General features: G+C 35.0%; 1 protein-coding gene across 4 annotated transcripts in view; it reads right to left on the bottom strand.

Moving 5' to 3' along the window:
• Nucleotides 1-309: 309 nt before the first annotated feature.
• The window catches only part of CDC27 (cell division cycle 27), a gene marked incomplete at both ends in the record, with an annotated part of 36,810 nt that continues 11,463 nt past the window's right edge, over nucleotides 310-25,656 (bottom strand). The window contains 12 exons of one of the 4 annotated variants that reach the window (XM_084239118.1): nucleotides 310-528; nucleotides 2,063-2,219; nucleotides 2,983-3,057; nucleotides 8,501-8,629; nucleotides 9,793-9,910; nucleotides 10,845-11,053; nucleotides 12,359-12,511; nucleotides 14,788-14,960; nucleotides 15,212-15,419; nucleotides 16,956-17,055; nucleotides 21,280-21,413; nucleotides 25,443-25,557. In XM_084239118.1, the coding sequence (XP_084095244.1) occupies nucleotides 446-528; nucleotides 2,063-2,219; nucleotides 2,983-3,057; nucleotides 8,501-8,629; nucleotides 9,793-9,910; nucleotides 10,845-11,053; nucleotides 12,359-12,511; nucleotides 14,788-14,960; nucleotides 15,212-15,419; nucleotides 16,956-17,055; nucleotides 21,280-21,413; nucleotides 25,443-25,557 (1,654 nt within the window). Of the gene's footprint in view, nucleotides 529-2,062; nucleotides 2,220-2,982; nucleotides 3,058-8,500; nucleotides 8,630-9,792; nucleotides 9,911-10,844; nucleotides 11,054-12,358; nucleotides 12,512-14,787; nucleotides 14,961-15,211; nucleotides 15,539-16,955; nucleotides 17,056-21,279; nucleotides 21,414-25,442; nucleotides 25,558-25,656 lie in introns of those variants that run through there. The other 3 variants (XM_084239117.1, XM_084239119.1, XM_084239120.1) reach the window with 3 other exon arrangements.

Below are 25,656 nucleotides of genomic sequence, written 5' to 3' on the forward strand. Positions count from 1 at the left end.
CTTGAAGAACCTAGAAATGAAGGTCAGTCACTCTGTTATCAGGAACAGAACCAAATAAAAACAAATTTTTGGAAAAATGACCAAGACATTCGGGTTCATCACTATTTTCCATATCTAATGGTTCCTTCAAGATAAAACATAACTCTTCCTTCCATGATAGTTTTCCAACAAAGAGATTAAAAGAAAAAAAAAAAAAAGAAAAGTTCCCCACCCTACCCCCTACATTGTCATTCATACTGGTGAAAGAGCCAGTCTTGTTAGCAGCTAAATATTGCACTGCCTTTCATTCTGTATACAGTCAGGGTCCAATGAAAGTGGCACACTCATGGTATAAGTGATGGATGATGACACTGCTGGCTCAAGAGTGAAGACTCAGTATATGGAGGGACAAGAAATATGTCAGCACTAGTCACACATCCAGTTGCAAAAGTCTGATTTCCAGAAGTTAAAATTCATCACTTTCAGCTGCATGAAGTTGTGTGTCATCTGCATCTGTCATGCTGCTCTCCTGGGATTCATCTGTTCCCACTTAAAAAAAAAAAAAAGTCTACAGTAAGGTAGCTGACAAATATTTATTGTCGGTTCATGAAAACAAGGAGATGAGACCTTAAATAAAGCCCCTTAAGGATTCTGATATCCTTTAATAAAATATAATTCATGTTCCCTATTTTACATGACTGAGATTAGTTTACTCATTATTTTACATGACTGAGATTAGTTTACTTCATCTTTAAGAGTTTTAACTACTGAAACTACTTCTTATGAATTCCTTATTCCTAGCCTAGAAATCAGAACTAGTTTTCTGAGACATTCAAAGGAGACTGAGATTTCCTCCAATCCTTGACTCCACTTTGAGGACAGTCCTGGCTAGTCCACAGAAATATAGAATATAACCTTTAGTTTAAAAAGGATTATTGAGGGCCTCCCCGGTGGCGCAGCGGTTGAGCGCTGGGTTGCGAAGCTGCCCGCGGCCTCGGCGGCGCCGGTTCGATCCCCGGCTGCTCCCCGGCCACCGGAGGAGGGTCCCACATGGCGCGCAGACCTCTCCTGCCGCCCGCTGCTCCCCTCAACAGTGTACTTCGGTCCTTCTGCCTGTTCTGCTCCCCGCTCTGGCTCTGGTGAATTCTCTCACTCTCCCGCGCTTCTGACTGTACCCAGTGCATGTATAAACAAAACAAGCAAGCAAATAAATAAATAAATAAAAACATGCCTCTATAAAAAAAAAAAAAAAAAAAAGAATGGTGCAATTTATAAAAAAAAAAATAAAAAGGATTATTGAGATTATAATTATAATTTTAATTAAAGAGATTAATTAATTACTGAGATTATAATTTTAATTAAAGTCTTTCATCAGGTTTTCAGGAATAAGTCTCTTAGTTTTATTTACAAGTTTCTTAATTCTCTTATTACAAAATACTGATACATTAAGTCTTGGTTCTCACTAGGTATTTCAGATATATAATCAATTTAGGGATAGAGAATTTAAGGCCTTAAGCTCTCTTATTCCCTCAGCTTTTCTTAACCCTTAAATTTATATATATTAGATGTGTATTTGGATTTTGCATTTTCCAAAGTTATACAGTTTGAATAGCTACTACCACAGATTTGTCATTATTTTACAACATAACTTCACATCTATCACCTTTCCCCCCTCCACTACATTCCTATGAAGCAGAAAAGGCAGGCATTAGCTACACATTCAATATAAACTGAGGCCCAAGTAAAAGTCAGCAAAGGATTTGCCAAAGTCACACAGTAAACTAGGTTCAGAAAGAACTGAGATTAATTACCTGATTGCACATGCACATTTTGTTATTATGTCACCCTGTTCAACTCCCCTAAAATCCCATTTGATATAGAGGATATAGCAGGTTTAGAAAAATTAAAAAGGTCACAAATCCTTACGCAAAAGGTGGCTTTCTGAATACTCAAAAAATTTTTTTCTGTGTTTACTCTGTCATAAAGAAACATCTGTTCCATCTCACCTACTCTGATGTGTTGCTTTACTAGCTCTCTGGTTTGAGTAACTGCATACAAACCTAATTCATATGATGATACTCACTGATCTGTTCTTCTTGGGTTATTGGCTCCTCATCATCTGGAAGGTAGCGCTTATCAATTGCCTCTTTAATCTGATTATTGGCTCCTTTAGGATCTAAATCCATCGCCCAAGAGAAATTCATCAGGGCAAGGTGCGTCTGACCTAACTTCTTGTAAACCTAAAAATAAACAACAGGACTACATTTTTCATTAAGTTGTGAGCTTCAACTATAAAATCCAAAACATAATTTAAATTAGGCTCTTGATTTATGTGCTATAAACCCATTCTGATGCGTAGGAAACTATTATTCTATAGAAGACACACCAGCTTTTGAGTTCCTTTTATAATATGCTCAGATATTTTTAGAATTCTTGGCCTCTCAGAATTCTTTCAGGTAATGCGAGTCCAATCAATCTCACTCCAACTGGGAAAAATGACAATGTAAAGAATTGGACTATATGTTGTTTGATTAACACCGATTTACACTGACTTTAAATGGAGTTATACCAACTCTCAACACTTGATCAACATTCCTAGATGACAAAATCAATTAGCACTTGGGGGTCCTGTCTGCAAAGTCCTAATTATAGTTTGGTTTTGAAATACTTGGAAGTAATGTTTTCTAATTAAGACAGCCTTCTTCTGAGTAAGTATCTTCTTGATAACTGAAAGCCAATTTCAATTATAGTTTATTAATGATCAATAGCTGTAAGTGTTAATATACTTACAAAACCATACAGCTGGGGGAGGGGAGGAGGATGATGCTCTTGCTCCATCATTAAGGATAAACATTATATTAAATGTCAAAATCCATTCTGTATTCTTAGAATACTTGGTTCAAAGTGCTGGATAAATTTGCCCAACACAAGTATTATATTTATTCCCAAAAGTTACTATTTGTTATGAAAGTCACAGTTTAAGAGTAGGGGCCCAATCTTTACCTTTCCTATTAAGAAGTAAACAAGGGATTCTTTGGGAACAATTTGTTTCAATTCTTCAAGTTCTTGCAAAGCAGACTGAAAAGAGCAAAGAAAAAAGAAAATTTTGACGGATTTTGTTTTTCCAAATCATCATCACTAAAGCTTACTAGATCCTAATACTTCCTTATTGCATTAATTCTTATTGTTGTAAAACTAAAATGCATGAAAAGTACTTACGACAACAGAAACTAAGAAATGGCAGGGATTCACCATAATACATTAAAAGTTGACACACACATACACACGCACCTCTTTTTTGTGAAATAAGCAGTTGGTGACAACCTTTGTTTCTGTCACTGTTTAAAACAATCCATTACAATGTATATGGAATGAAGTTTAATTTGAAAATTAAATTCCAGAACAAAACAATCTCTTTCATGTAAACAATAAGCTTTGGATACCTTCCTGCCATTTTAACTGATGATGAATAGCTTAACATTTAACCCTCTCAATGGACCTAGTAGGACCTTCCTGGTGGCACAGGGGTTAAAGACAGAGCTATCAAGCTATTGCCAGCCACTGCAACATGAGTTCAATCCCCTGCCGGCCAGGGGGCAACTCACATGGTGCAGCAGACCTCTCCTACCTCACTCACTGCTCCCCTCAGCAGTGTATTTCTGTAGATCCGCCTGTTCTGTTCCCCATTCTCTCTGGTGAATCCTTTCACCCCCCTGCACCTCTGGTCCATACCCCAGTTCTTGTATGTACAAATAAATAAATCATTAAAAAAAAATAAATTGACCTAGTAACCCTTTGATAACTGGTATAGGCTTAGGGAGATTAAGAGGAAAGGTAACAGAATTAGATTTGAATTTAAAGAATAGATATGATTAAAAATAAAATTAGCTTCCCAAATGAGATACTGTCCCCGCAAATGGAAAAAAAAGTGAAAATTGTTTAATATTACCTAAGTCACCATGAGCGAGGGGAAACAGTCATTGTCATCAATGAGGGTGGAAGTATAAATTGTTGTTTGTTAGGACAATCTAGTGTATCTATTGAGTTAAAAACTACATGCAACCATTGATTTGGAAATCTTGCTGCTAAGAATTTGTACTAGGGATATCCTCAAAAAAGTTCACTAAATCATTATATGTAAGTTTAACTCAACATTATTATTCGAAGTAATCAAGCTATCTAATTGCAGCCTAGCTAAATACACTATGGCCCATCTTCTATGAAACATTAGATCTTAGGTGCTCAATTGTTAGGTTAAAATTTTTAAAAAGCAAAAGTGAGATGCATATGTACAATTTTTTTTTTTTCTATCAGAAACTGTTACATGTATCCCTTACACAAGAATGGTTTAACTTTGGGGATAAAAGAGAGGAAGGGGGGGGCAGGAGTGAGAGTTTTCACTTGGTAGCTTTTTTACTTTTAAAATTTTCTAACATTATGGATATGATACTTTATTTCCCTTTAATGTCTACAAAGTTTATCTGCTTTTTACTTTGTTTTATGCCTTGTTGTAGTAAAACAAAATCCAGGGTAAGAAAAAGAGAAATACCAGGATACTATTCACAGGAATATTAGTGAGAAAGGGAAGTTGTAGGACAGGATGAGATATTGTATTAGTTTCCTGTTGTTGCCATAACAAAGTACCACAAATCTGATGGCTTGATATAACACAAATTTATTACTTTACAATTCTATGGGTCCTATATAGAAGTCTCACACGAGTCTCATTTGGTTAAAATCAAGGTGTTGACATGGCTGCCTTCCTTTCTGGAGGGATTCTGGTTCCTTGCTTTTCTTGGCACCTAAGGCTCCTCACATTCTTCAACCTCCTTTCCTCCATCTTCAAAGGCACCAATTCAGGTTGAATCCTTCTCATGCTGGTTCTGACTACAGCTATGTGATTAGATCTGGTCCACCTGCATAATCCAAGATACTGTCCCCATCTCAAGGTCCATATCCTTAATCACATCTACAAAGTCTCTTGCCATATAAGGTAACATGTTCACAGGTACCAAGAATTAGAGCATGTGAGGGGCCATTATTCTGCTTACCATAACAATATAAGCCTACTTTGTAAGAAAAAATGCACAAATAATAAGAAATAGATTTGGAGAAGTATGCTCTGGGCCATTAATAGATCTCCACCCTAGAGGACAAACTTAGGCACATTAAACTTTTTGTTTTGTATGCTTTATATTATTTAAATTTTTTTATAACAAGAAAACTACTTTCATGAAAAGAAAAAACATAACATACAAAAAATAAATATATAAAGAGTAGTGATCAAAGATAGTTGGTTAATAAAAAGTATCAGGATGATGGAATTTAGGTAACTTTAATAAGGGAATTTTTGTCTTACTTCATTGGGATAAAACTAGTCTCATTTCTCTAAAAAGGCATACATAATGAGTAAGGAACTAGCCCTATTTCACAGTTCCAAAAGTTTAATACATTTTCTACCTTAACCTGAAGTAAAACGTAATTTCTCACCTTTTGCATGTTTTTTATTGGCATTATCTAAAATATCTATCTAAAATCTTTTTATGGAAAGTAGCTGGGGTTATCATACTATTCACAGGGGTTATCATACTACCTACTATAGAGATATCTGAAAATTTCTATATTAAAAGGAGAAATGAAAAAAAAAAAAGTGACGGCAGCCCCCACACAAATGCACATACATGTATTTTCATAGGCAGTCTGTCTAGAATGTTATTTTTGGGGTAGGGGGCAAGAATGTGGGGGCTCTGGTGCATCCTTAACACTTCATCCTTTTCTTAACTGCTGGCAACCCAAGAGAAACTCAAAGGAATTGCCAGACTTTGAATCACATCTGTGTGTCAGGAAATGGAAGATTTATTACACAATAATTCTAAGGGTAGAGTGTTCCTTTTCCCCTGCACAGTGCTGAATATTGTAAAATATACATGCAACAGAACATCAAAATCAAAGTTCTGTGGTCATGGATATTAGTTATTTAAAATCACTGCGTCACACCTATCAAACATTAATAATAAAGATTGACAAGGCCTGTAACACAATGAAGAGACTCGAGATTGACTTTAATAGTTTAAAGCAGCAGTTATCAGACATTTGGGCCTGTGGACCTCTCTATACTCTTAAAGTTTATTGAGGATCCCAAAGAGTTTTTGATAATGTGATTTATAATTATTTATAGTTAGACACTAGAAATTAAAACTTGAAAAAGGTTAAAAAATCAGGTATTAATTTAAAAGTAACAGTGTCTATTTTATGTTAACATAATGTTTTTAAGTGAAAAATAACTACTTTATAATTAATGAAAAGTCAGTGAGAGGAATGGCACTGTTTGACAATTTTGAAAATAAATGGTTAATTGAAGACAGCTGAGTTCTTTTTACTGCTTCTGTATTCAGTCTGTTATGACAGCATTTCATGTAGCTTTTGAAAAATCCATTTTACATTTGTGTGAGAATGAGAGTCAAAGGCAAATTAACACCTAAACATTATGAAAATAGCTTGACCTTGTAGACTTCTTGAAAGGACTTTCAGCAACCCTCATTAAGATCCCAAATAATACTTTGAGATGCTTTAAAGAGACCTTAGTCAGGAAGATACACTTAAATCCTTTTTCATTCCATATCACACATAGTTCAGAATAGTTATGTGTTTTCTATCACTGAACATTATAATTATTACCAAAATTTCATGCATCTCTCATGCCTCTTCCCACCCGATAATCAGATAGTATCCAATGTAACAGTAAAGTTCTCATTTTTTGTATTAGAAGATTAAGACTTCATGATTAGATATCAATACAACACATTATATAAAAATGTTCCACCACAGAGAGGTTGACTTGGCACTCTAACACTATTTGTTTTCCTTTTGGAGCTAAGACATTTTAGAAGCACTCAGTAACTTTTCCTTACACCCTTTTTATATAGTCTGCCTATTTCTAATCCATGCATCAAAACAGGCCTTATAGCTTAGTCAAGTCCTACATTGATATTCAAAATGGCTATAATCATTGCAGCCTGGACAGTGGGTCAGATTAGAATTTTGGCTTCTTGAAGTAAGGTACAAGCTGATTTATACAGCATATCTGGTGGGTGTGTTGGCATTAAAACAGCTTTAAGAATAATAAAATTGAATACAAGTCCTTTAATTGTAGAACCTGACCATATATCTAAAGAAGTACAATGAAGTCAAAACATGAAAAAAAAAAGTTGAATTACAATTACAGTATCTCAAAAGAGGAAGTTAAAAGTTTTAGATTTGAAAGCAGCTTTTTTAAAAGGTCAAAACTGTAGGACTAGAGAATGAGAGAATGACAGACAATAAATTACACATGTAATTCCTTTATTTATCTTTATTAGTCTTGGAAAGTTTATTACTGGTTTTATACTTTTAATGTCAGCAATTTTCAATATATACTAGAAGGACAGCTTTCTAGGGAAATATTCTATTTAAAGTGGATTATTTAGTCCAAGTTTTTCTGTGCTCTTTTTAAAAGTCTTTTACTCTTTTTAGCAAGAGCCTGAATTATTTTGAAAAATAGCCTGACCGGGCCTCCCTGGTGGCACAAGGGGTTAAAGCACCGTACTATGAAGCAATCCGTAGCCTCTGCTGCAAGAGTTCGACCCCCAGCCAACCAGGAGGCAACCCACATGGTGCAGCAGACCTCTCCTGTCTCGCCCGCTGCTCCCCTCAGCAGAGTATTTCAGTTTGCCTGTTCTGTTCCCCACTCTGTCTCTGGTGAGTCCTTTCAACCCACCCCACCCCTCCTCCCCATCCTGCCTGCACCTCAGGGCCTGTGCCCCAGCTCTTGCATGCATAAATAAATAAATCTTAAAAAAAAAAAAAGAAAAGAAAAGAAAAATAGCCTGATCTTTAAATGAAAACTTTAGATTGTTTATGACTGAGTAAAGGGTAACAAAAGTCCCATGTTATTTTATTGCCTCTTTTCTCTTTCTCAGTTTATCTTCTTTTCTCAATATTTTTTCAGGCTACAGTTGCATAATTTGCAAAATAGATTGAGAAGTTAAGAAAGAAACACATCAGACTAGACCTAGTTTCCTTATTATAAGCGCTCATATTTTCCCTTTATGTACTCAATATGTATTATTACTGTGATTATTCAGTTTATGTCTGTTTTCTCTCTAGAGGGACAGTAGTGGTAAGCTCTTCAAAGGCAAGATATGTGGTTGCTTTGCTCATCACTATATTCCTAACAGTATCTGGCATATAATGTAACTAATAAATATTTGGTTACAAAAGGATGGTTTAGGTCTGGCCTTTAAGGTAATTCTGATAGAAAAACTGCCTTTCTACATCTTTATAAGGGATAACCACATATTTCTGAATAGCTCATCCTTTCTAAGAGCATTCATGATGAAAGAAAATCATAAGAGAGAATGAAATTAATAGCTGCTGAAACAGGGGAAAACGAACTCAGATAAAAATTAAAGCATAAATAACTTTTACTTTATTTTTTAAAAGGGTACTAAATTTAATAAAATGCTGAAGACCATTACCTTACCTTATATTTTTCATTTGCAAATAAAACTGAGGCTCTGTGAAATTTGCATAGAGGGTTCTTGGGGTCAATAACAATGGCTTTGTTTAGGGTATCCAAAGCCTTCTCAGATTTCTTCAGTGCATGCTGAACCTATAAGAAAAAAAGATTTTATTAATGTTTCCATTTGATACTTAAAAAGATGAGAACCAAATAATGTGACTCAAAACCAATATAAAAGTAATAAAACCACTAGAGGTATATATTTGTGTAATCTAACTTGATTGCCCAATGGGTTAAGTGGACCTAGTAACTGATTACCAAACTATTAATAGAGTATCTTTGAAAAATTGCTTCCAATTCTAGTTCAAGTTCTTTAAAGATGAGAATAGTGAAGTCCATAAATATTAAATAACCTGCTCTGGGATCAGGTCCTTGTGTGCTCATAATGACAATCAAGATTCTATCTTTAGAGAAGATATTTGGTTACCTTTAAGTTTAAAAGACAAGGCAAAAGTTGGTTTTCTGTTCACAAGACAATCTGTACTATTTAAGTTTATTAGATAATACTCTCATTTCAACAGATTATGGCCATTCAAAACTGTGTTCAAAGAACCCCAAGAGAATATGGCTCTACCTTACCAAGCCTATTTCACTCAGAATAGCTACAATGCTACCTATTTTAGTAATTTATATGAAAAATTCTTCTGCTTTACATATTTGAAAATCACTGATCTTTAACATTGGTAAAAATAAGGTAGGCAACATAGTAATTACTACCAATTGCTGTAATTATTTGTCACTAATAAAAGAGAAATTAAGTGACTTGTCCAAGGAATGAGGAAAATTCAGTGATTTTTCTTTATGCCAAGCAAAAAAGTGATATTTTTGGTTGTAAAAGATTCCAGGATACTATTTCAAGAATAACAAAAACAGGGCCTCCCCGGTGGCGCAGCAGTTGAGTGCTGGGTTGCGAAGCTGCCCGCAGCCTCTGCAGTGCCGGTTCGATCCCCGGCTGCTCCCCGGCCACTGGAGGAGGGTCCCGCATGGCGCGCAGACCTCTCCTGCCACCCGCTGCTCCCCTCAGCAGTGTACTTCGGTCCTTCTGCCTGTTCTGCATCCTGCTCTGACTCTGGTGAATTCTCTCACCCTCCCGCGCTTCTGACTGTACCCAGTGCTTGTATGAATAAATAAAAAAATAAATAAATCTTAAAAAAAAAAAAATAACAAAAACACAGTTTCATGATAGCAATTGAGTCAGTAACAAACACATTTCAAAAGGGAGATTGATTAAAAAATGTTTAGAATCTACTTACTACTCCAATGTGGCAAAGTAAAACTGAACTTTGAGGGTTGATATCAAGTGCTTTCTGGAAATGCATTTCTGCAAGGCTGAATTTTTCTTGCTTGTAATAAATCATTCCTAAACCATACCTGAAATTATAAAATCCAGCATAATTTTAGAGACATGAACTTTTGTTACTAATTTTGTTCATCTAAAAAAGAATACATATGGAATCAGGCGTTTTAATAAATCAGTAGAAAATTACTGGTGGTCTTTAGGGAGGCAAAAACTATTAGTCATGATAAAAACCATCAGAGTGTTTTAAACAAGTTACTTTTATTAGTAAAGCCAATAAATCAGATCAAGTAATAATAAATTAAATTATGACAATGGAGAAAAAGAAACTACAACCTGAAATCTATGACTACAATCTAGATTTAATAGCCAAGTTTTTACTGAGTGGTTGTTATGTGTGTGTCAAGTACTTTGCTAAATTCTTTATGAGAATTCGCTCATTTAATCCTGAGGAATAAAGTATATAGGCATTGTTATTCACATTCAAATAAGTAAATTTAGAGACGCTAAATAATTTCAGGCTGATAGAGGGCAAATAACTTGCCCACAGTAATACAACTACACAAAATACAAAAAAGTAAAAGAGAAATTACTTAATAAATTGGAACACTGGGTTCTTAATAGCTTAACAAACTAGCACTTAATAAACTAGAACTCTGCCAAACAGCAACAACTAGCAGATCATTTTCAAGTTTTATTTTTCAATTTCCTGCCTAATCACCATTCACCAATTTAGTGTTCTAAGAAAAAGTAACAAATCAGGAAGATTTGTGAAAGTTTGAGAAAAGGCTGAAACTTTTGAATATGAGGATCTTGTATTCTATTATCATTAATTAAAGAGTTCATAAAGGTATAAATTTCACATAGAAAACATTTTAGTTAGAATTTACCAACCAGAATTACCATTCTTAAGTAACAAAATTCATGACAATAGAGAGAGTCTAACAAGAAAAAAATTAATGACTATCAGTCCCATCAATAGGACATTGTTGGGACATTAGCACTTACCAGGCATTATAATGTCTAGGATTGACTCTGATAGCATTTCTAAAACAAGCTAATGCTTTGTCTAATTCTTCAGTTAACACAAACTCATGTCCTAGTAGAGTATAGGCATAAGCATAATTTGGATCAACCTGGATAGCTCTCTGGAAGAATTTAATTGCAATATCATGTTCCCGTTGCAAACTGAAACAGTTCCCTGCAGCACACCAGGCCTTAAAAAAATGGAAACAAAAACCACATGTAAAATTAAAAAATTTTCTAACAAAACCAGATCTATGATTATAATCGAGACTCATATCTCAATACAGAAAGACAAAAACTGAAGTTTTTATAGATATAGTTCATCCTCATTATTCACTGATTTCTATATTTGTGAATTCGTCTACTTGTACAACCCAAATCAATACTTGTGGTCACTAGCAGACATAACATATAAGCTGCCCTCCTGGTACATTCTCCGTTGAGGTTGAACAAAGGCTACTCTCTTGCTTCTTGTTTCTGTTCCACATAGAAATGACCAGGGGATTGGGACTGTAGGGGCCTGTGGACTGTAGTGCAAGAAGCTCTGGCTCTAGGGTCCACTGGACAGTTTCAATCCCAACTCGGCAACCACTGGTAATGCAGCCTCAAGCAAGAATCTCATTTGTCTTTTGTAAAACTAAGAAAATAGAATCTATAGGTTATAATCTGTGTGAGGGGTATGTATGTGTGTATTTCATATAAGAACAATGGTTCAGTGCTTGCTAATTCAATGATCACGGAGACTACAGAACGTTAACTGAGAATAATGAGAATTAGCTGTTTTCAATACTAAATTTAACTATGTTATGAAGTACTACTAAATAGTCTTGAGATGTGTTGAAATACAATTCTTTTTTTAAATAAAGATTTATTTATATATACAAGAGCTGGGGTGAAGGCCAGAGGTGCTGGGGTGAGTGGATTCCCCAGAGACAGAGTGGGGAGCAGAATAGGCAGATTGACTGAAAGCACTGCTGAAGGGAGCAGCAGGCGAGAGAGGAGAGGTCTGCTGCACCATGTGGGTCAGCTCCCTAGCCGGGGATTGAATTCATGCTGCAGTGGCTGCCTATAGCTCCATAGTGCTGACTTAACCTCTTGCGCCACCAGGGAGGCCCAAAGTACAATTCTTATGGGGTGGAAGCATGTAAATGAATTGTGCCTATGTCTTAAAATGACAATTAAAATTGTTATTTTAATTTAATCTTTTTTCCCCCAATCTGTGTAATTTCTGCTTAATGAAATCTAATTGTATGATAATGGCAATTTCAACATAACCAAATCTTGATTAATCCCAAGTGAAATATCTGTTTCGTGATTTTTTTCTTTTGGCACATCTATATAATGTATTTCAGGACTTTCTGTTCTGAGTTCCTGTTATAAAAAATGGAAAAATAAATGTGTGTGATAGCAAATGGTGTTCAAATTATTTGGTTATCTTCATTTGGTAAAGGAGATCAAAACATGATTACACAAGTGAAGTATTTTGGTTAACATACCTCTGGTGAATTTTTATCCATGTCTGTTAAGTCTTTTGAAAGAACTGAAAGAGCAACATCTTTTTGAAGATGCCAAAGTGTTGTAGAGTATATCTCCATGCCCTCAACTCTGTAATTCTCAATCCTTCTAACCTCTGAAAATATCCTTTCAGCCTGAAATACAAAAACTAGTAAGGGGAAAACAAGTTGATGCAATTTACATATACACAAGGAGAACACTGGGCACTGTTCTCACAGGACCTTAATGCTGTACTGTTTAATAGTTTTTATGTGAATTAACATTAACACGAGGCCAAATTGAGCAACTATCCATGGCAAGTCAATATTGATGTAATTATATTCAAAAAGCCTAATTTTTACACACGAGCTGTGGCAAAAACATGAACTCTGAAAAGAAAACTTAAATTTCCATCAAAAGAAGAGAAATCTATACAAAGATACAATCTTAAAAGGGATAAGTCAGTTATTTTATTCTCAAAAACACACATTTCCAAGTTTTAATATTGACTTTACAGAATACCTTCTCAGGAAAGGTGAGAGAAGAATGATTTCTATAACATAAAACCCATTTTTGCATTGGCTTTAATTAAAACTTTAGGTTTCAGTTGGCAGCCAGCCCTGTAGCATCTGAGCACTGAGCACAACCATCAGCGTTGTCCAGGGCAGGCAGGACTGCAGTCCTGCAGTCTTGTAACTTGTAACTTTTGTAACTTTTTCTTGTAACTTTTTCTTTGCAGCACTCTTGAGTTCATGTCCCTTCCTCAGCTATCAGGTCAATTTTTTCCCTCACCATACTCACAGTTCCCAGAATTAGACTTCTCTCTTCCTGAAGTTTAAAGTTTTGAGTTATTTAAAAGCAATTAGTTTCCCAGTTTATCAATTTAAGAAGTTCAAAATTCTGAGAGTCAGGTTTAGTTTAATATAAGGAACATCTGGACTGTTATTAATGAAGACAGGAGAAAATAAGAAAATAGAATTTATAAAACTAGGAAAAAAATTCCAAGAAATGCCCATATATCTAGGATTAACATGATGATTTGTAACTTTACTGAAATTTTTAAAAATGAGTTGACAGACAATAATCATTAGCTGAATACAGGTTTTAGAAATCTTTTAGCTTGAGCATTTTAGAAATCTATTGCTTCCTTTGAAAAGACATCGAGGCACAGATAAAAAGAAAAATGGGGAAACTAAAACCACAAGATTAAGCTGAAACAAAGGGTTTCAGAATTAATTTTGTAAAGAGCTTGCCAAAGACACACCTTGTCTGTGTACCAATAAAGGACCATAATCCAAATACAGATTTTTGAGCAATGAGCAAGTGTTCTGTCTACAACTCTTTGTTCTTTAATATACAAAGTTATATGATCCAGTATCTTCTACAATTTATTTTCTACCTGAAAGATCATTTCATGCCTTACAAAGGGGTGAAGTCTTTCTCTAAGCATGCTTTGTAAACAATAGTGCCATACTTCATTGTGCCTCAATGTCCTTGCCATGCCTTATTTTTTCTTCATGCAACTTATTGCTGTCTATCCTTATTATACATTTATTGGCTTAGTCTTTTTATATATAGTCTCTTGGCTTAGTCTTTTTATTTATAGTCTCTTTTCATATATATTGAGTCATATATAAACTTTATAAAGGCAAGCAAGAAAAATCTGTCTAGCTGTATTAGTCTAGAAGAGAATCAAAGATGCGACATGCACTCAAATATATATGTTGAATAAATGAACTGAAAGTAAACAGGGCAAGTAACCTTATTATCAACTTTAAATTATTTATATAGAGTAATTTTATTAATATGTGGATTTCTTAAAGGTTATTTTTCTTTTTCAAAGTTTGAGGGAAGGAGGGAAAATGCTTTGGAAGGAGAACTGGAGAGGAAATTTAAATTGGAAATTAGAATTTTCTTTAGCTTTCAGCTAATCTTTTCCTTTTCTGATAGAAACAGACAACTTAAGCAATGAATATAATTATAATTAAAAGGATAAAAGCCTTAATGATAAAGACATTGCATTGTTACATTCAACTATATTCATAATGCTCTTCAAATTTATAAACCATATTAAATGTCAAGATTTTACCCCAGTAAGGACTTTGAGTATAGGAGAAAGAATTTTTATTATAAATACCAATTATATGACAATAGTATATTTTCGGATCCAAATGTATAGGGTATAAAAGTTCCATATAAGAATGCATGGATGACTTGGGTTCACTACATCCTCTCTTAAGTAATCTCAGTGATTTTAAATGTACCCCTTAACACAACAAAGAATTGTATTACAAATACAAATATTAAGAAAATAAACATAAAGACATTGCATAATATTGACCTTTTAGATTCAGTCCTGTTAAACATAGATATTTCAATTAAATTTAAATTATCACTAGAAAGTAATTTATAGCTGTTTATTAATACTTACTTGCATATACTCTGAAAGTTCAAAATAGGCCCTTCCAATTTGGCACAGTACCCAACCAGTATTGTAGTGGTGAGAAGGTAGGTGGCTCAAGATATTTATAGCTTCTTTGCAGTTGTATGAACACAAAGCTAAATAACCTTTCCCCATTTCACGAAGAAGGCTCATCAAACCTTCTAGGAGAAAACAATACAGTAAACAAAGAAGAAAACAGAATAAAACAGTTTGGTTTTCTAGAAAGGCTAATTACAAAATAATTCATTAAATATTCCAACACCTATCTAGAAAAAAAGGAAAGGCATTCTTTTTTTCTTTTTTAGTAATGGAACGAAAGGCACTTAAAAAAGACATCTATTTAAAATAAGTGAATAAAATAAAATTCCAAGAAATGCCCATATACAAAAGATATTATGCATTTACAACAGACCTGCTGCTGCTTTCTGCAGATTAAATGCCTGGATCTGAGGTGTAATTGTGGAGATTTTCCCTTCTGAAATGATGGAAGAGTCCAATTTTGTAATTTCCAGGCTATCATTTATGTTGGGTTGAGTTATTCCTCCTTTATTTGTTTTGCTTTTTGTTTTTCTGTTTGGAATTTTAGGTGGAAACTTCATTTTTAACTTTTTGCTATTTTCCTGTAAACAAAAAAATCCCACACTTAAACTCATGCATTTTAGACTACTCCCAACCCTTTCTTAAGTATTAGATATAAATATATAGCCTTGATGGGGCTGTATTTTTCTCAGAAATTTATAAAACAAAAGTCTTTAAAGTCATTTAATTTTAAATGCAACAACTCTGAAAATAAATTGTATTAACTGTTGATTAAGGGAAATCAGGTATTGCTTTTTTCTGAAAGTATACCATTTTCATTTATTTTATTAAAAAAATACAATAACTGGATGTGATACTAGCCAATGGTCTCAGAGCACGGTAAGTGATGCCATAAAATTGTTAACTTATACACGTCAACGGTAAAGATTGTCCATACTATTTGCCTATGGACCAAGAAAATTTACCAAAGGCATAATGAGATTCTCTGTGCAAAAAAAGTTCAAAGAAAACAGAAAATTTCCACTTACTCTTTCCCCAACGATAACATCTGATATAACCATGGTACAATACCAAATCCAGGAAAATGGATCTTATTTGACTTTCATGAGCTTTTTTTTTTTAAGATTTATTTATTTATGCATACAACAGCTGGGGTACAGGCCAGAGGTACAGGGGGTGAGAGGATTCACCAGAGACAGAGCAGGGAACAGAACAGGCAGACTGACTAAAGCACATTGCTGAGGGAAGCAGCGTGCGAGGCAGGAGAGACCTGCTTCGGCCATGTGGTTTGCTTCCTGTTAGGCTGGGGATGGAACTCGTGCTGCAGAGGCTGTGGATTGCCTCAAAGTGCAGTGCTTAACCCCTTGTGCCACCAGGGAGGCCCAGAATTTCATGAGTTTTTACTGAATTTTTTTTTTAATGTTTGATTTTTTTTTTTTAAAAAGATTTGTTAATTTATTTATACAAGCACTTGGGTACAGTCAGAAGCACGGGAGGGTGAGAGAATTCACCAGAGCCAGAGTGGGGAGCAGAACAGGCAGAAGGACCGAAGTACACTGCTGAGGGGAGCAGCGGGTGGCAGGAGAGGTCTGTGAGCCATGTGGGACCCTCGCCGGTGCCCAGGGATCGAACCAGCGCTGCAGAGGCTGCGGGCGGCTTCGCAACCCAGCACTCAACCGCTGCGCCACCGGGGAGGCCCTTTACTGAATCTTTTTAAGTTGAATTCTGTCCCCCCTTTTGTTTGTGGTGTGTATAGGTTCTTTGAAATTTTATCAGAAGTGCACATTTCTGTCATCAATCACAACTCTAAGTACACAGGTCTGTTTGACCACTTCACAAAGAAATTTCCTTGTTCTATACTTTAATAGGCACATCCTTCTTCCTACCCTTATCCCAAACTCAATGATCTGCTCTTCATCACAGTAATTTTGTCATTTCAACAATGTTATGTAATATTTATTAAAGGACCAAGAAAATTTACAAGTGTTGCAGACGGCCTTCCAAATTAAAAATAATTTAAATAGTTTCTTAATTTATTATAAATGGAGCCACTGATGAACCAAATTTTAAAAAGGGAAGACTTAAGTAAATGTGATATATAGAAATCTTGAAATTACCTTGGTTGTAGAGCTGTCACTAGTAAAAAGTCGTGAACTTCTTCGAGGCAGTGCATTTGGGGGAGATGTGATAGTGGGGCTCAATACCTGAGGTGTTGTACTAAAAAAAAAAAATAAAAGTATACATTTACTTAGCTCATGTATACAAAAACTTAGTTCATGACTATTACTACTGTTTCAATTCAAGTATATTTAAAAATATGCTTTGATCATGTCTGCACTCTAAAGTTGATGAGTTTGGTCAGAATTTAAAATCTACTGTTTTGCCAAAAAACAATAAAGATTATAGCACAGATCTTTACCTGAAATTGCCAATTTGAACTTAAAACAATTTACATAAAAATTCTGGGTCAATAAATGGCAAACTCATCTGTACACCCAAATATCTCTAGCCTTCATTTAAAACTATTGCGAAGTCAGAGAAAAAGGAAAAGACAGATGAAAATAGATGAAACAATGTTTTTTCAGACATTGAACAGCAGGTAGCACATGCCTAAAGGATTCTTAGGATGCAGTGCAAGAAAGGGGAATACAAATAGGGCTCAGTGAGCTCCCTGTGTTGAGGAAAGTGTTACGAATTTAGGGAAGTTAAAGTAGCTAGAATTTGCAAGCCTGGGTACTAGAAAGGAGAGAGCTACAAAGATGGGCGCTTCCAAGATTTGTCAGTCTCCTTAGAGTCTTCCACTGAAAACCGATCAGTGTAACTGTTAGTGTTTAAGTGTTATATGATAAAAAAGATCTGTTTGGTCTTTGTCCTGGGTTGGGGTTTTGGGCAAGGTGTTATTATTCTGACCTCTTTCAGGAAGGAGAGGGTGCTAGAGACTGAATTCAGTCATGTAGCTTATACAATCTATCATGTCTATGTATGAAAACGCCAATAAAAACTCTGAACATTAAAGCTTGGTTGAGCTTTCTGATTGGATTCCAGAGGGACAGGACACAGAAAATTAACTCTAGCATCCCCCCCAGACCTCACCGTATGGTTCTCATTTGTCTCATCCTGCTTGTAACCTTTATAATACAATTATATATATATTTTTTATTTTTGTGCAGAAGAACTGGGGTGTAGGCCAGGGGTGCAGGGAAGTGAGAAGATTAACCAGAGACAAAGTGGGGCACAGAACAGGTAGATTTACTAAAATACACTGCAGCGGGGAAGACAGGAGAGGTCTGCTGTGCCACACGCAGGTGAGCTCCCTAGCCGGGATCGAACTAAGGCCACAGTAGTGATAGCACTGAGTCTTAACCCCCTAGGTCACCAGGGAGGCCTCCTATAATACAATTATAATTGTAAGACTAGCACATTCCTCTATTTTATGAGTTGTTCTATAAATTATGTTAAAACCCGAGGAAAACCCTAAAATTTTCAGTCAGTTTGTCAGAATGTAGGTGGGTTGGGGAATCTCCTAACTTGCAACTGGTAAGTCAGTAAGACTTGATGATAGTCTTGCGGGGAACTGTGACCTTAGTCTGGGTAATTTGCATCAAAACTGCATGACAGACAGTACTGCAATAAGGAAACTAGCTGAATTTAGGGAAAGAACGACTGAAAAGGAGCAGGTGGGACAAATATTGGAATTCTCCCTGAACTGGGAATAGCACATATTTTCTAAAGCCATACTGAAGAAACCTCATACTGACGAGGACAGAAGAGTACTCAAAGAGTACTGAATCAATAGTGGGGCAAAATTAGTTTAGGCTAGACTGTTCTTGTTCCATCTAACAAAAATAAGATTTAAGTACCTAACAGCACACCAAAACAAAACTTAAAAATCTTTAAAAATACAAAATATTCAGCATGCAACAATGTAAAATTTCTAGTAATTGGCATTCAATAATAATAAAAAAATACTAGGCATACAAAGCAGGGGAATATAACCTATACTGAAGAGAAAAACCAATCATTAAAAAACAGACCAAAACATGATACAGGTAAGACAGTAGGTAAGATCATTAAAAGAGCTATTATAAATATATTCTATATATTCAAAAAGACAGAATGAAGCCTGTACATATTAACCAAATAAAATTTCTAGAGATGAAAAAATATGAGATTATACATATGTTTGAATGGCCTTAACAGCAGATAAGACACTACAGAGGAAAAGATTAGTTACTTGAAGACATGACAATAAACATTATCCTAAATAAAACAAGAGAAGATCAGAAAAAAAAAATGAATAGACAATTAGTCAACTGTGAGGCAACTTTAAACAACTGAATATACATGTACTTACAGTCCCAGAAGGAGAGAGGGGGACATGGACAGAAAAAATATTTGAAGAAATAATGGCCAAAAATTTGCTAACTTCCATGAAAAGTATACCTTCCCAGATCCAAGAAGCTCAGTGAGTCTGAAGCCAGAAAAAAAAAGCTACACTAGAGCTCACCATAATAAAATGGCTTAAATCAGTGAAGAGAAAATCACAAAGTCATCAGAGAAAAGAGTGATTATGTATAGAAGAACAAAAATGAGACTAACAGACTTCTGTCAGATATAATGCAAACTAGAATACAGGAAAGCAACATCTTTATAGAATAAAAATTGTCAGCTGGAATTCTATAGCAAATGAAAGTATCTTTCAGAAATAAAAAAATGAAATAAAAATTTCTTTGGATATACAAAACTGAAAAAATTCATGACCAGCAGATCTGGACTACAAGAAATAAAAAAAAGCCCTTTGAGATGAAGAAAAAGGATATCAAATTGAAATATGGATCTACAGACAAAATAAAAAGCATACAAAACGGGAAGTTATGTGGGTAAACACAAGGCAGAATACTTCCTTTTCTTTTTTAAAAAATCTCTATAAAAGATAACTGTTTAAGTCAGAAACACACCACCATGCATTACATGGTTTATAACATGTAGAAGAAGAATATATGACAATAGCATACAGACTGGGAGAGAAGCATGAAAGTATACTGTTGTAAGATTTCATACCATACAAGACATGGTATATTACTACTTGACAGTAGACTTGGTAAGTTAATATATATTCTATAAATTTTAAAACACCTATGTTATAGGTTGAATTATGTCACTCAAAAAGATATTATCCAAGTATCCATAAATTTTACCTTATTTGGAAATACAGTCTTTATAAATGTTAAGATCAAGTTAAGATGCAGTTATTAGGGTAGTCCCTAATTCAATATGACTAAGACTGATCAAAATGATTAAATTAGATCCCTTACAAGAAGTGGAAAATCTGGATTCAGAGACACAGGGAAGATGGCCATGGAGAGATGGAGGGAGGTAATGACTTTATGCTAGCACAAACTACGAGATGACTAGGTCTATCCAGAAACTGGAAAGACAAGCAAGGAAACCTAGAGATTTTAGTGGGAATATGGCTCTGTTAACACCCTGATTTTGGAATACAGAACTATAAATGAATACATCTCTATTGTTTTAACCTACCCACTAATTTGTGGCATCTTGTTAAGGCATTTGAAGGAAAACAAGGAAATAAAGGAGATTAAGTAAAAGCAGTAATACAAACGACACAAAATTATTAATAGATGAAGCTTACTAGTTAGTATATTTGTTTAGTTTTAAGTGAAATGTGTACTTTGCTAAATTATGTCCCCACAGTCTTCAGGATTAGCATCCCGCAGTGTATGTTATGTTGCTCTGCAGGAGGCCTCAGAGTCCTTCTCCTAACTGAGACCTGGGCAGTCACTGTCACCTGTCTGCTAGCTGGCACTTGGGATAAGATTTACCAACCTGGCATTTCAGAAATCTTGCGGGGCCTTAATGTAGCCAAGGTGCACGCACATTTGTGTCTGTTTAAGACTAGCACAGTTGTTTGCTATTTTGGAAGGCGACATCATTGTATCTTTCCACACCATGTCTTTTGGAAATGGACTCATTATTTGAAGATTTATTGGAAGCTTTTATGATCTCTTTATAGAAATGTGAAAATAGGGGAAGGGCAGAATAAAACCTATCTGTACTTGACCTATGGAGAACGTAATGGGCATGAGAAGAAAATTCTTTTGGAGGTGTTCAGGATACCTAGTTTAAACAAATTCATAAGGTAATTAAAGTATACCAAAAATATATTTTAACTGCTATATTGACTTGCATTATAATATTCAACTAAAAATTACACTAGTTGCTTCAGTAAGTTAAAATTTTCAAATTTGACATATTCAACACAAAGGAAAGAAAAATAACAAAAAATAGACATTCAACATTTTAAAGTTTTTTCTAGCATCCTTGGAAGAGTCAAAACCTGCCTAAACTGAAAAGTATGAAGACTCATGTTTTACAGCAAGAAAGACTGAACAATACCAACACTGATACCATAATAAATACCTTGTTTGTGGGCCAGAACTTTGCGTTTGTGCAACAAGAATTGGAGTTACCTCTCGACTATTTCCACTCTGTGAGAAGACAGACTTTGTTCCAGTTTGGCCGATTCTAGCAACAGACTGTAAAACATAAGAAGTCTAAGGTTTGTGAATTATAAATTACACAGTAAGTGACAGAGACCATGATGCTCTGATCTAAATTTTCTTAAAATAAGATTTCATAATACATACTGCTATCTAAAAACACAAATTTTGCCATTATTAGTGTTAATTAATCATTAATGTTATATATAGGTAAGAACCTCAGTCTATTTCTTCATTTTACCTTTAGTATTTTTATCTGTATATTCCCCTTTCATCTTAGTTTCCAAGGAAAGGTTCAAAATTCTTGAAATTTATTTATTACAGGGGCCTCCAGGGTGGCACAGGGGTTAAAGTCTCAGTGCTATCAAGCTATTGTCAGCCACTGCAGCATGAGCTTAATGCCCAGGGAGGGAGCTAACCACATGACACAGCAAACCTCTCCTGTTTCACCTGCTGTTCTCTTCAGCAGTGTATTTCAGTAGATCTGCCTGTTCTGCTCCCCACTCTGGCTCTGGTGAATCTTCTCACTCCCTGCACCGCTGGCCTACACCCCAGTTCTTGTATGCATAAATAAATCTTTAAAAAAAAAAAAAAGTTAGCTGAGCTAACTAGGGCTACATGCAAAGAATTTAAAGAGCGCCATTATCAAGACTTATGATCTAACCTATAGTCTCCATAAAAAAAAGTGATGCAGTAAGATTTTATATCCCCCCTTTTAACATTAGTGAAAACAGCCTTATAGTAGCGCAGAGGAGAAGATTTTCTAAAAATCATCTGATTACTTTCCAAATTCTAAAGATATTACTCGAGAATTAATATTTCTTTCTTGTGTAGCCAATCTTTCATTAACTGATTTCTGCTCCTTTGGAGGAAAAGAAAAATCTTTGCTTGGCCCTTTTGTCTTCTCTAATTTATCATCTTATTTCTTTTTATTTTTATCACTTAGCTTCTTCATAAAGTGATCTATGATTGTTTCTCAGTGGGTATTCTTAAATTCTTTTACTACCAGATAATTTTCTTCAAAACTTACTGTTACTTTGCTAGCTGCTGTATATAACCAAACAGCACAAGTAATCACTGATTACAAATAATCACTAATATCATCTTTTCATCAGATATGAAGTCTTATTTTAACTTCCCTGCATTCAACATCATTCATCATCCCCTCCTTTTTGAAAGGTTATATAACTTCTCAAATAGTATAGTATCTTGATTATTTGTCATACCACTTCATTTGCTGGGCCCTCTTCCTTCTGCTGTTTTTAAAATATACCTGTGTTTCTTAGCTACTCTTTCCCTAGGAGAGCCTGGCCATTTTAAAAGCTCTAATTACTATTTCTATCACTAGGCTAAATTCTTTCCTTTATGGCTATCCACCGAATAGTTTCACCAAATCTACCATCACCTAAAACAAAACTTTATAATCTCTTCCTCTTTCTTCCCTAACTTTGCACTCTAGGGACAAAATATCTAATCAGCTCTGGCTTTTTAAACAAAGAACTATATATATACTGCACTCACTACTTGGTGTATTTATTTTTAGTTGATATGCCACACAGACTTGCAAGTCTGTAGCTTTTCTTTTCTCTTGGTGATTATGCATATGATTCTTTTTAATGATATAACTCATTTATACAGAATAGTCATTTGGATTGATCTATTTACAGTTTTTTGTTTTGTTTTGTTTTCATTTTCACTGGCCAAATATATTTCACAAAATAGTCAACAATGACTTCAGTGGATCAACAATGTAAATCTGCCATGACAGGAATTTTAAGACTAGAATCTCTCTCTCTTTTTTTTTTTTTTAAAAGATTTATTTATTTATTTATATAAGCACTGGGTACAGTCAGAAGTGCTGGAGAGTGAGAGAATTCACCAGAGCCAGAGTGGGGAACAGAACAGGCAGACCGACGAAACACACCGCTGAAGGGAACAGCGGGCACGGCAGGAGAGGTCTGCACGCCATGTGGGACCCTTGCGGCGGCTGGGGATCAAACTGGTGCTGCAGAGGCTGCCGGCAGCTTCGCAGCCCAGTGCTCAACCGCTGTGCCACCAGGGGAGGCCCTAGAATCTCATTTTAACAGAAACATTTTACAATGAAAGATTAATCAGTCTTTTCCCCATCATATGAATAAATCTACCAAATAATGCAATATGATCAAATTTCCAACACATGTCATTGATTCTCTTCAAACCCATTATTTGCAGGTTTTATAAACCAAGGCAAATAAAATTCACTTCCCCTCAAGCCTTCTACAACTTACTACATACCCTCAATTTTAGCCTTTTCTCTATTTTTACACATTCTGGCACAACCAGATATTTTGATTTTAAGACAAAACTACTCTCCCTTTCCTTCTTTTTTTACTATCAGCCGTCAATTGCTTTCCCTCTTATCTTCAGACACCACTAAAACTTTCAACAAATCATGAAGGTGGTCTCCTTTCAATAGTCCAGAATACAAGGAGGCACTTTATGTGTTTGCCACCCCAAAATGCTTGCAAGTCTTTAGCTTTTTACTTAGGTGTCTACTGCCATTGGGCTATATAGAAAGAGTCTTACAAAACTTGTTGCAGTAAATTTAAATTTAAAAATTAAATTTAAAATTTATTTCTATGTCTTACAGTACGGTAAGAAGAGAACAGAAACAGAAATTGCTTTTATCATATGGACATTGAAATCATGTACCTGTCCACTGCCTAACTTGTGCTTGATTGCTCTTCTGGTTTTGGCCTATTTTACCTGGCATGCTAGCCACCATAATACTATTCTTCTTCATAACTGCAATAAACTAATTTCCACAATTTTATATCATTCCCATAATAATACAATAGTAGGCAGTTAGCAACTTTTAAAATCATATTTAAAATAACCCATCTATTAATTACTTTGCAATCCCCTTTTACCACTCTTGGAGTTCCTATTATCACTCATTAAGGAGCTATTAAAAAAAGAAATTTTGCACACTCAGGAAACTGAGTGAAAGAATAAAACAACAATAAGAAACATGTCTCTAGGCAGGTAAAGGGATATATCAGTCATTCACATTCTAGTATGACATAATTAGCTTCCATTTTTTAGACATTTGGTAAACATGAAAACAGGCATTTTACATCTATAATCTAATCTAATTCTCATAAAAAGTACCCTGTACCACAGATACGCTTTAAACAAATAGTACTTTGGGCTCTACTGCTATAGACCTATATAAAAGAACATTATACAGGTTTCTCATAAAACTTGTCGCAATATTTATATAAGGATACTGTAAAATACTTTTTAAAAAAAAAAAAAGATTTATTTATTTATTTATACAAGCACTGGGTATAGTCAGAAGCATGGGAGGGTGAGAGAATTCATCAGAGCCAGAGCAAGGAGCAGAGAAGGCAGAAGGACCGAAGTACACTGCTGAGGGGAGCAGCGGGCAGCAGGAGAGGTCTGCCCGCCATGTGGGACCCTCCTCCGGTGGCCGGGGAGCAGCTGGGAATCAAACCGGCGCTGCAGAGGCTGCGGGCAGCTTCGCAACCCAGCGCTCAACCGCTGTGCCACTGGGGAAGCCCTGTAAAATACTTTTTATTTTGCTACACATTTAGTACAAATTTACTACATATCTATGAGGATCTACCATAAAAATTTTATGATAAAAATAGCTGGCTTTATATGAGTTAATTTTTTTCATGTTATTAGTAAAATTAAAAAAAAATATAATGCTGACAAAAAGTAAAAATGACTGCATGCATAATTTCTATAAAATTGAAAGTGATAGAAATGATCTTAGACTTGTTTTAATAAAAGGAAATAAAAGGTAAAAATCTGAATAGGTTTATTTAGCTATAATAAATTAGATTTTTAATAAAATTAAGATAGATTATTTACAATCTTAACATGTCAAAAGAACAACTGTGTGTCTCCTACTAAATCCAGGAGGTTCTACAATGATTACCTTCATTTACATTTAAAACAATTGCTCTAAGACAACAGCAATTATATAGTTAGATTTCTCTCTGAAATTACCTTTACTGGAATTTTAAACAACTTTCTGTCATGAATTCCAAAACTGTATCTTACATGGAAAAATACCTTTTTGGAAGGGGCTCCGGTGGATGGCACGTCAATTACAGAAGATGTATTAGTGTAGTTTTGTAAATAGGATCCATCTCCAGGACTTGGGGTTTCTAATGGCAAAATCCCAAAACTGAGAAGAGGTTGAAATCAAGGTGTCAAAAAGTCATCAAGGCATATATAAAGCAGCAGTATACTTAAATTAGAAGGTCTAAAAGGAAGAGAATGGCAA

Source organism: Talpa europaea, assembly GCF_964194135.1.
Source record: "Talpa europaea genome assembly, chromosome: 7".
NCBI classification, from domain to species: Eukaryota; Metazoa; Chordata; class Mammalia; order Eulipotyphla; family Talpidae; genus Talpa; species Talpa europaea.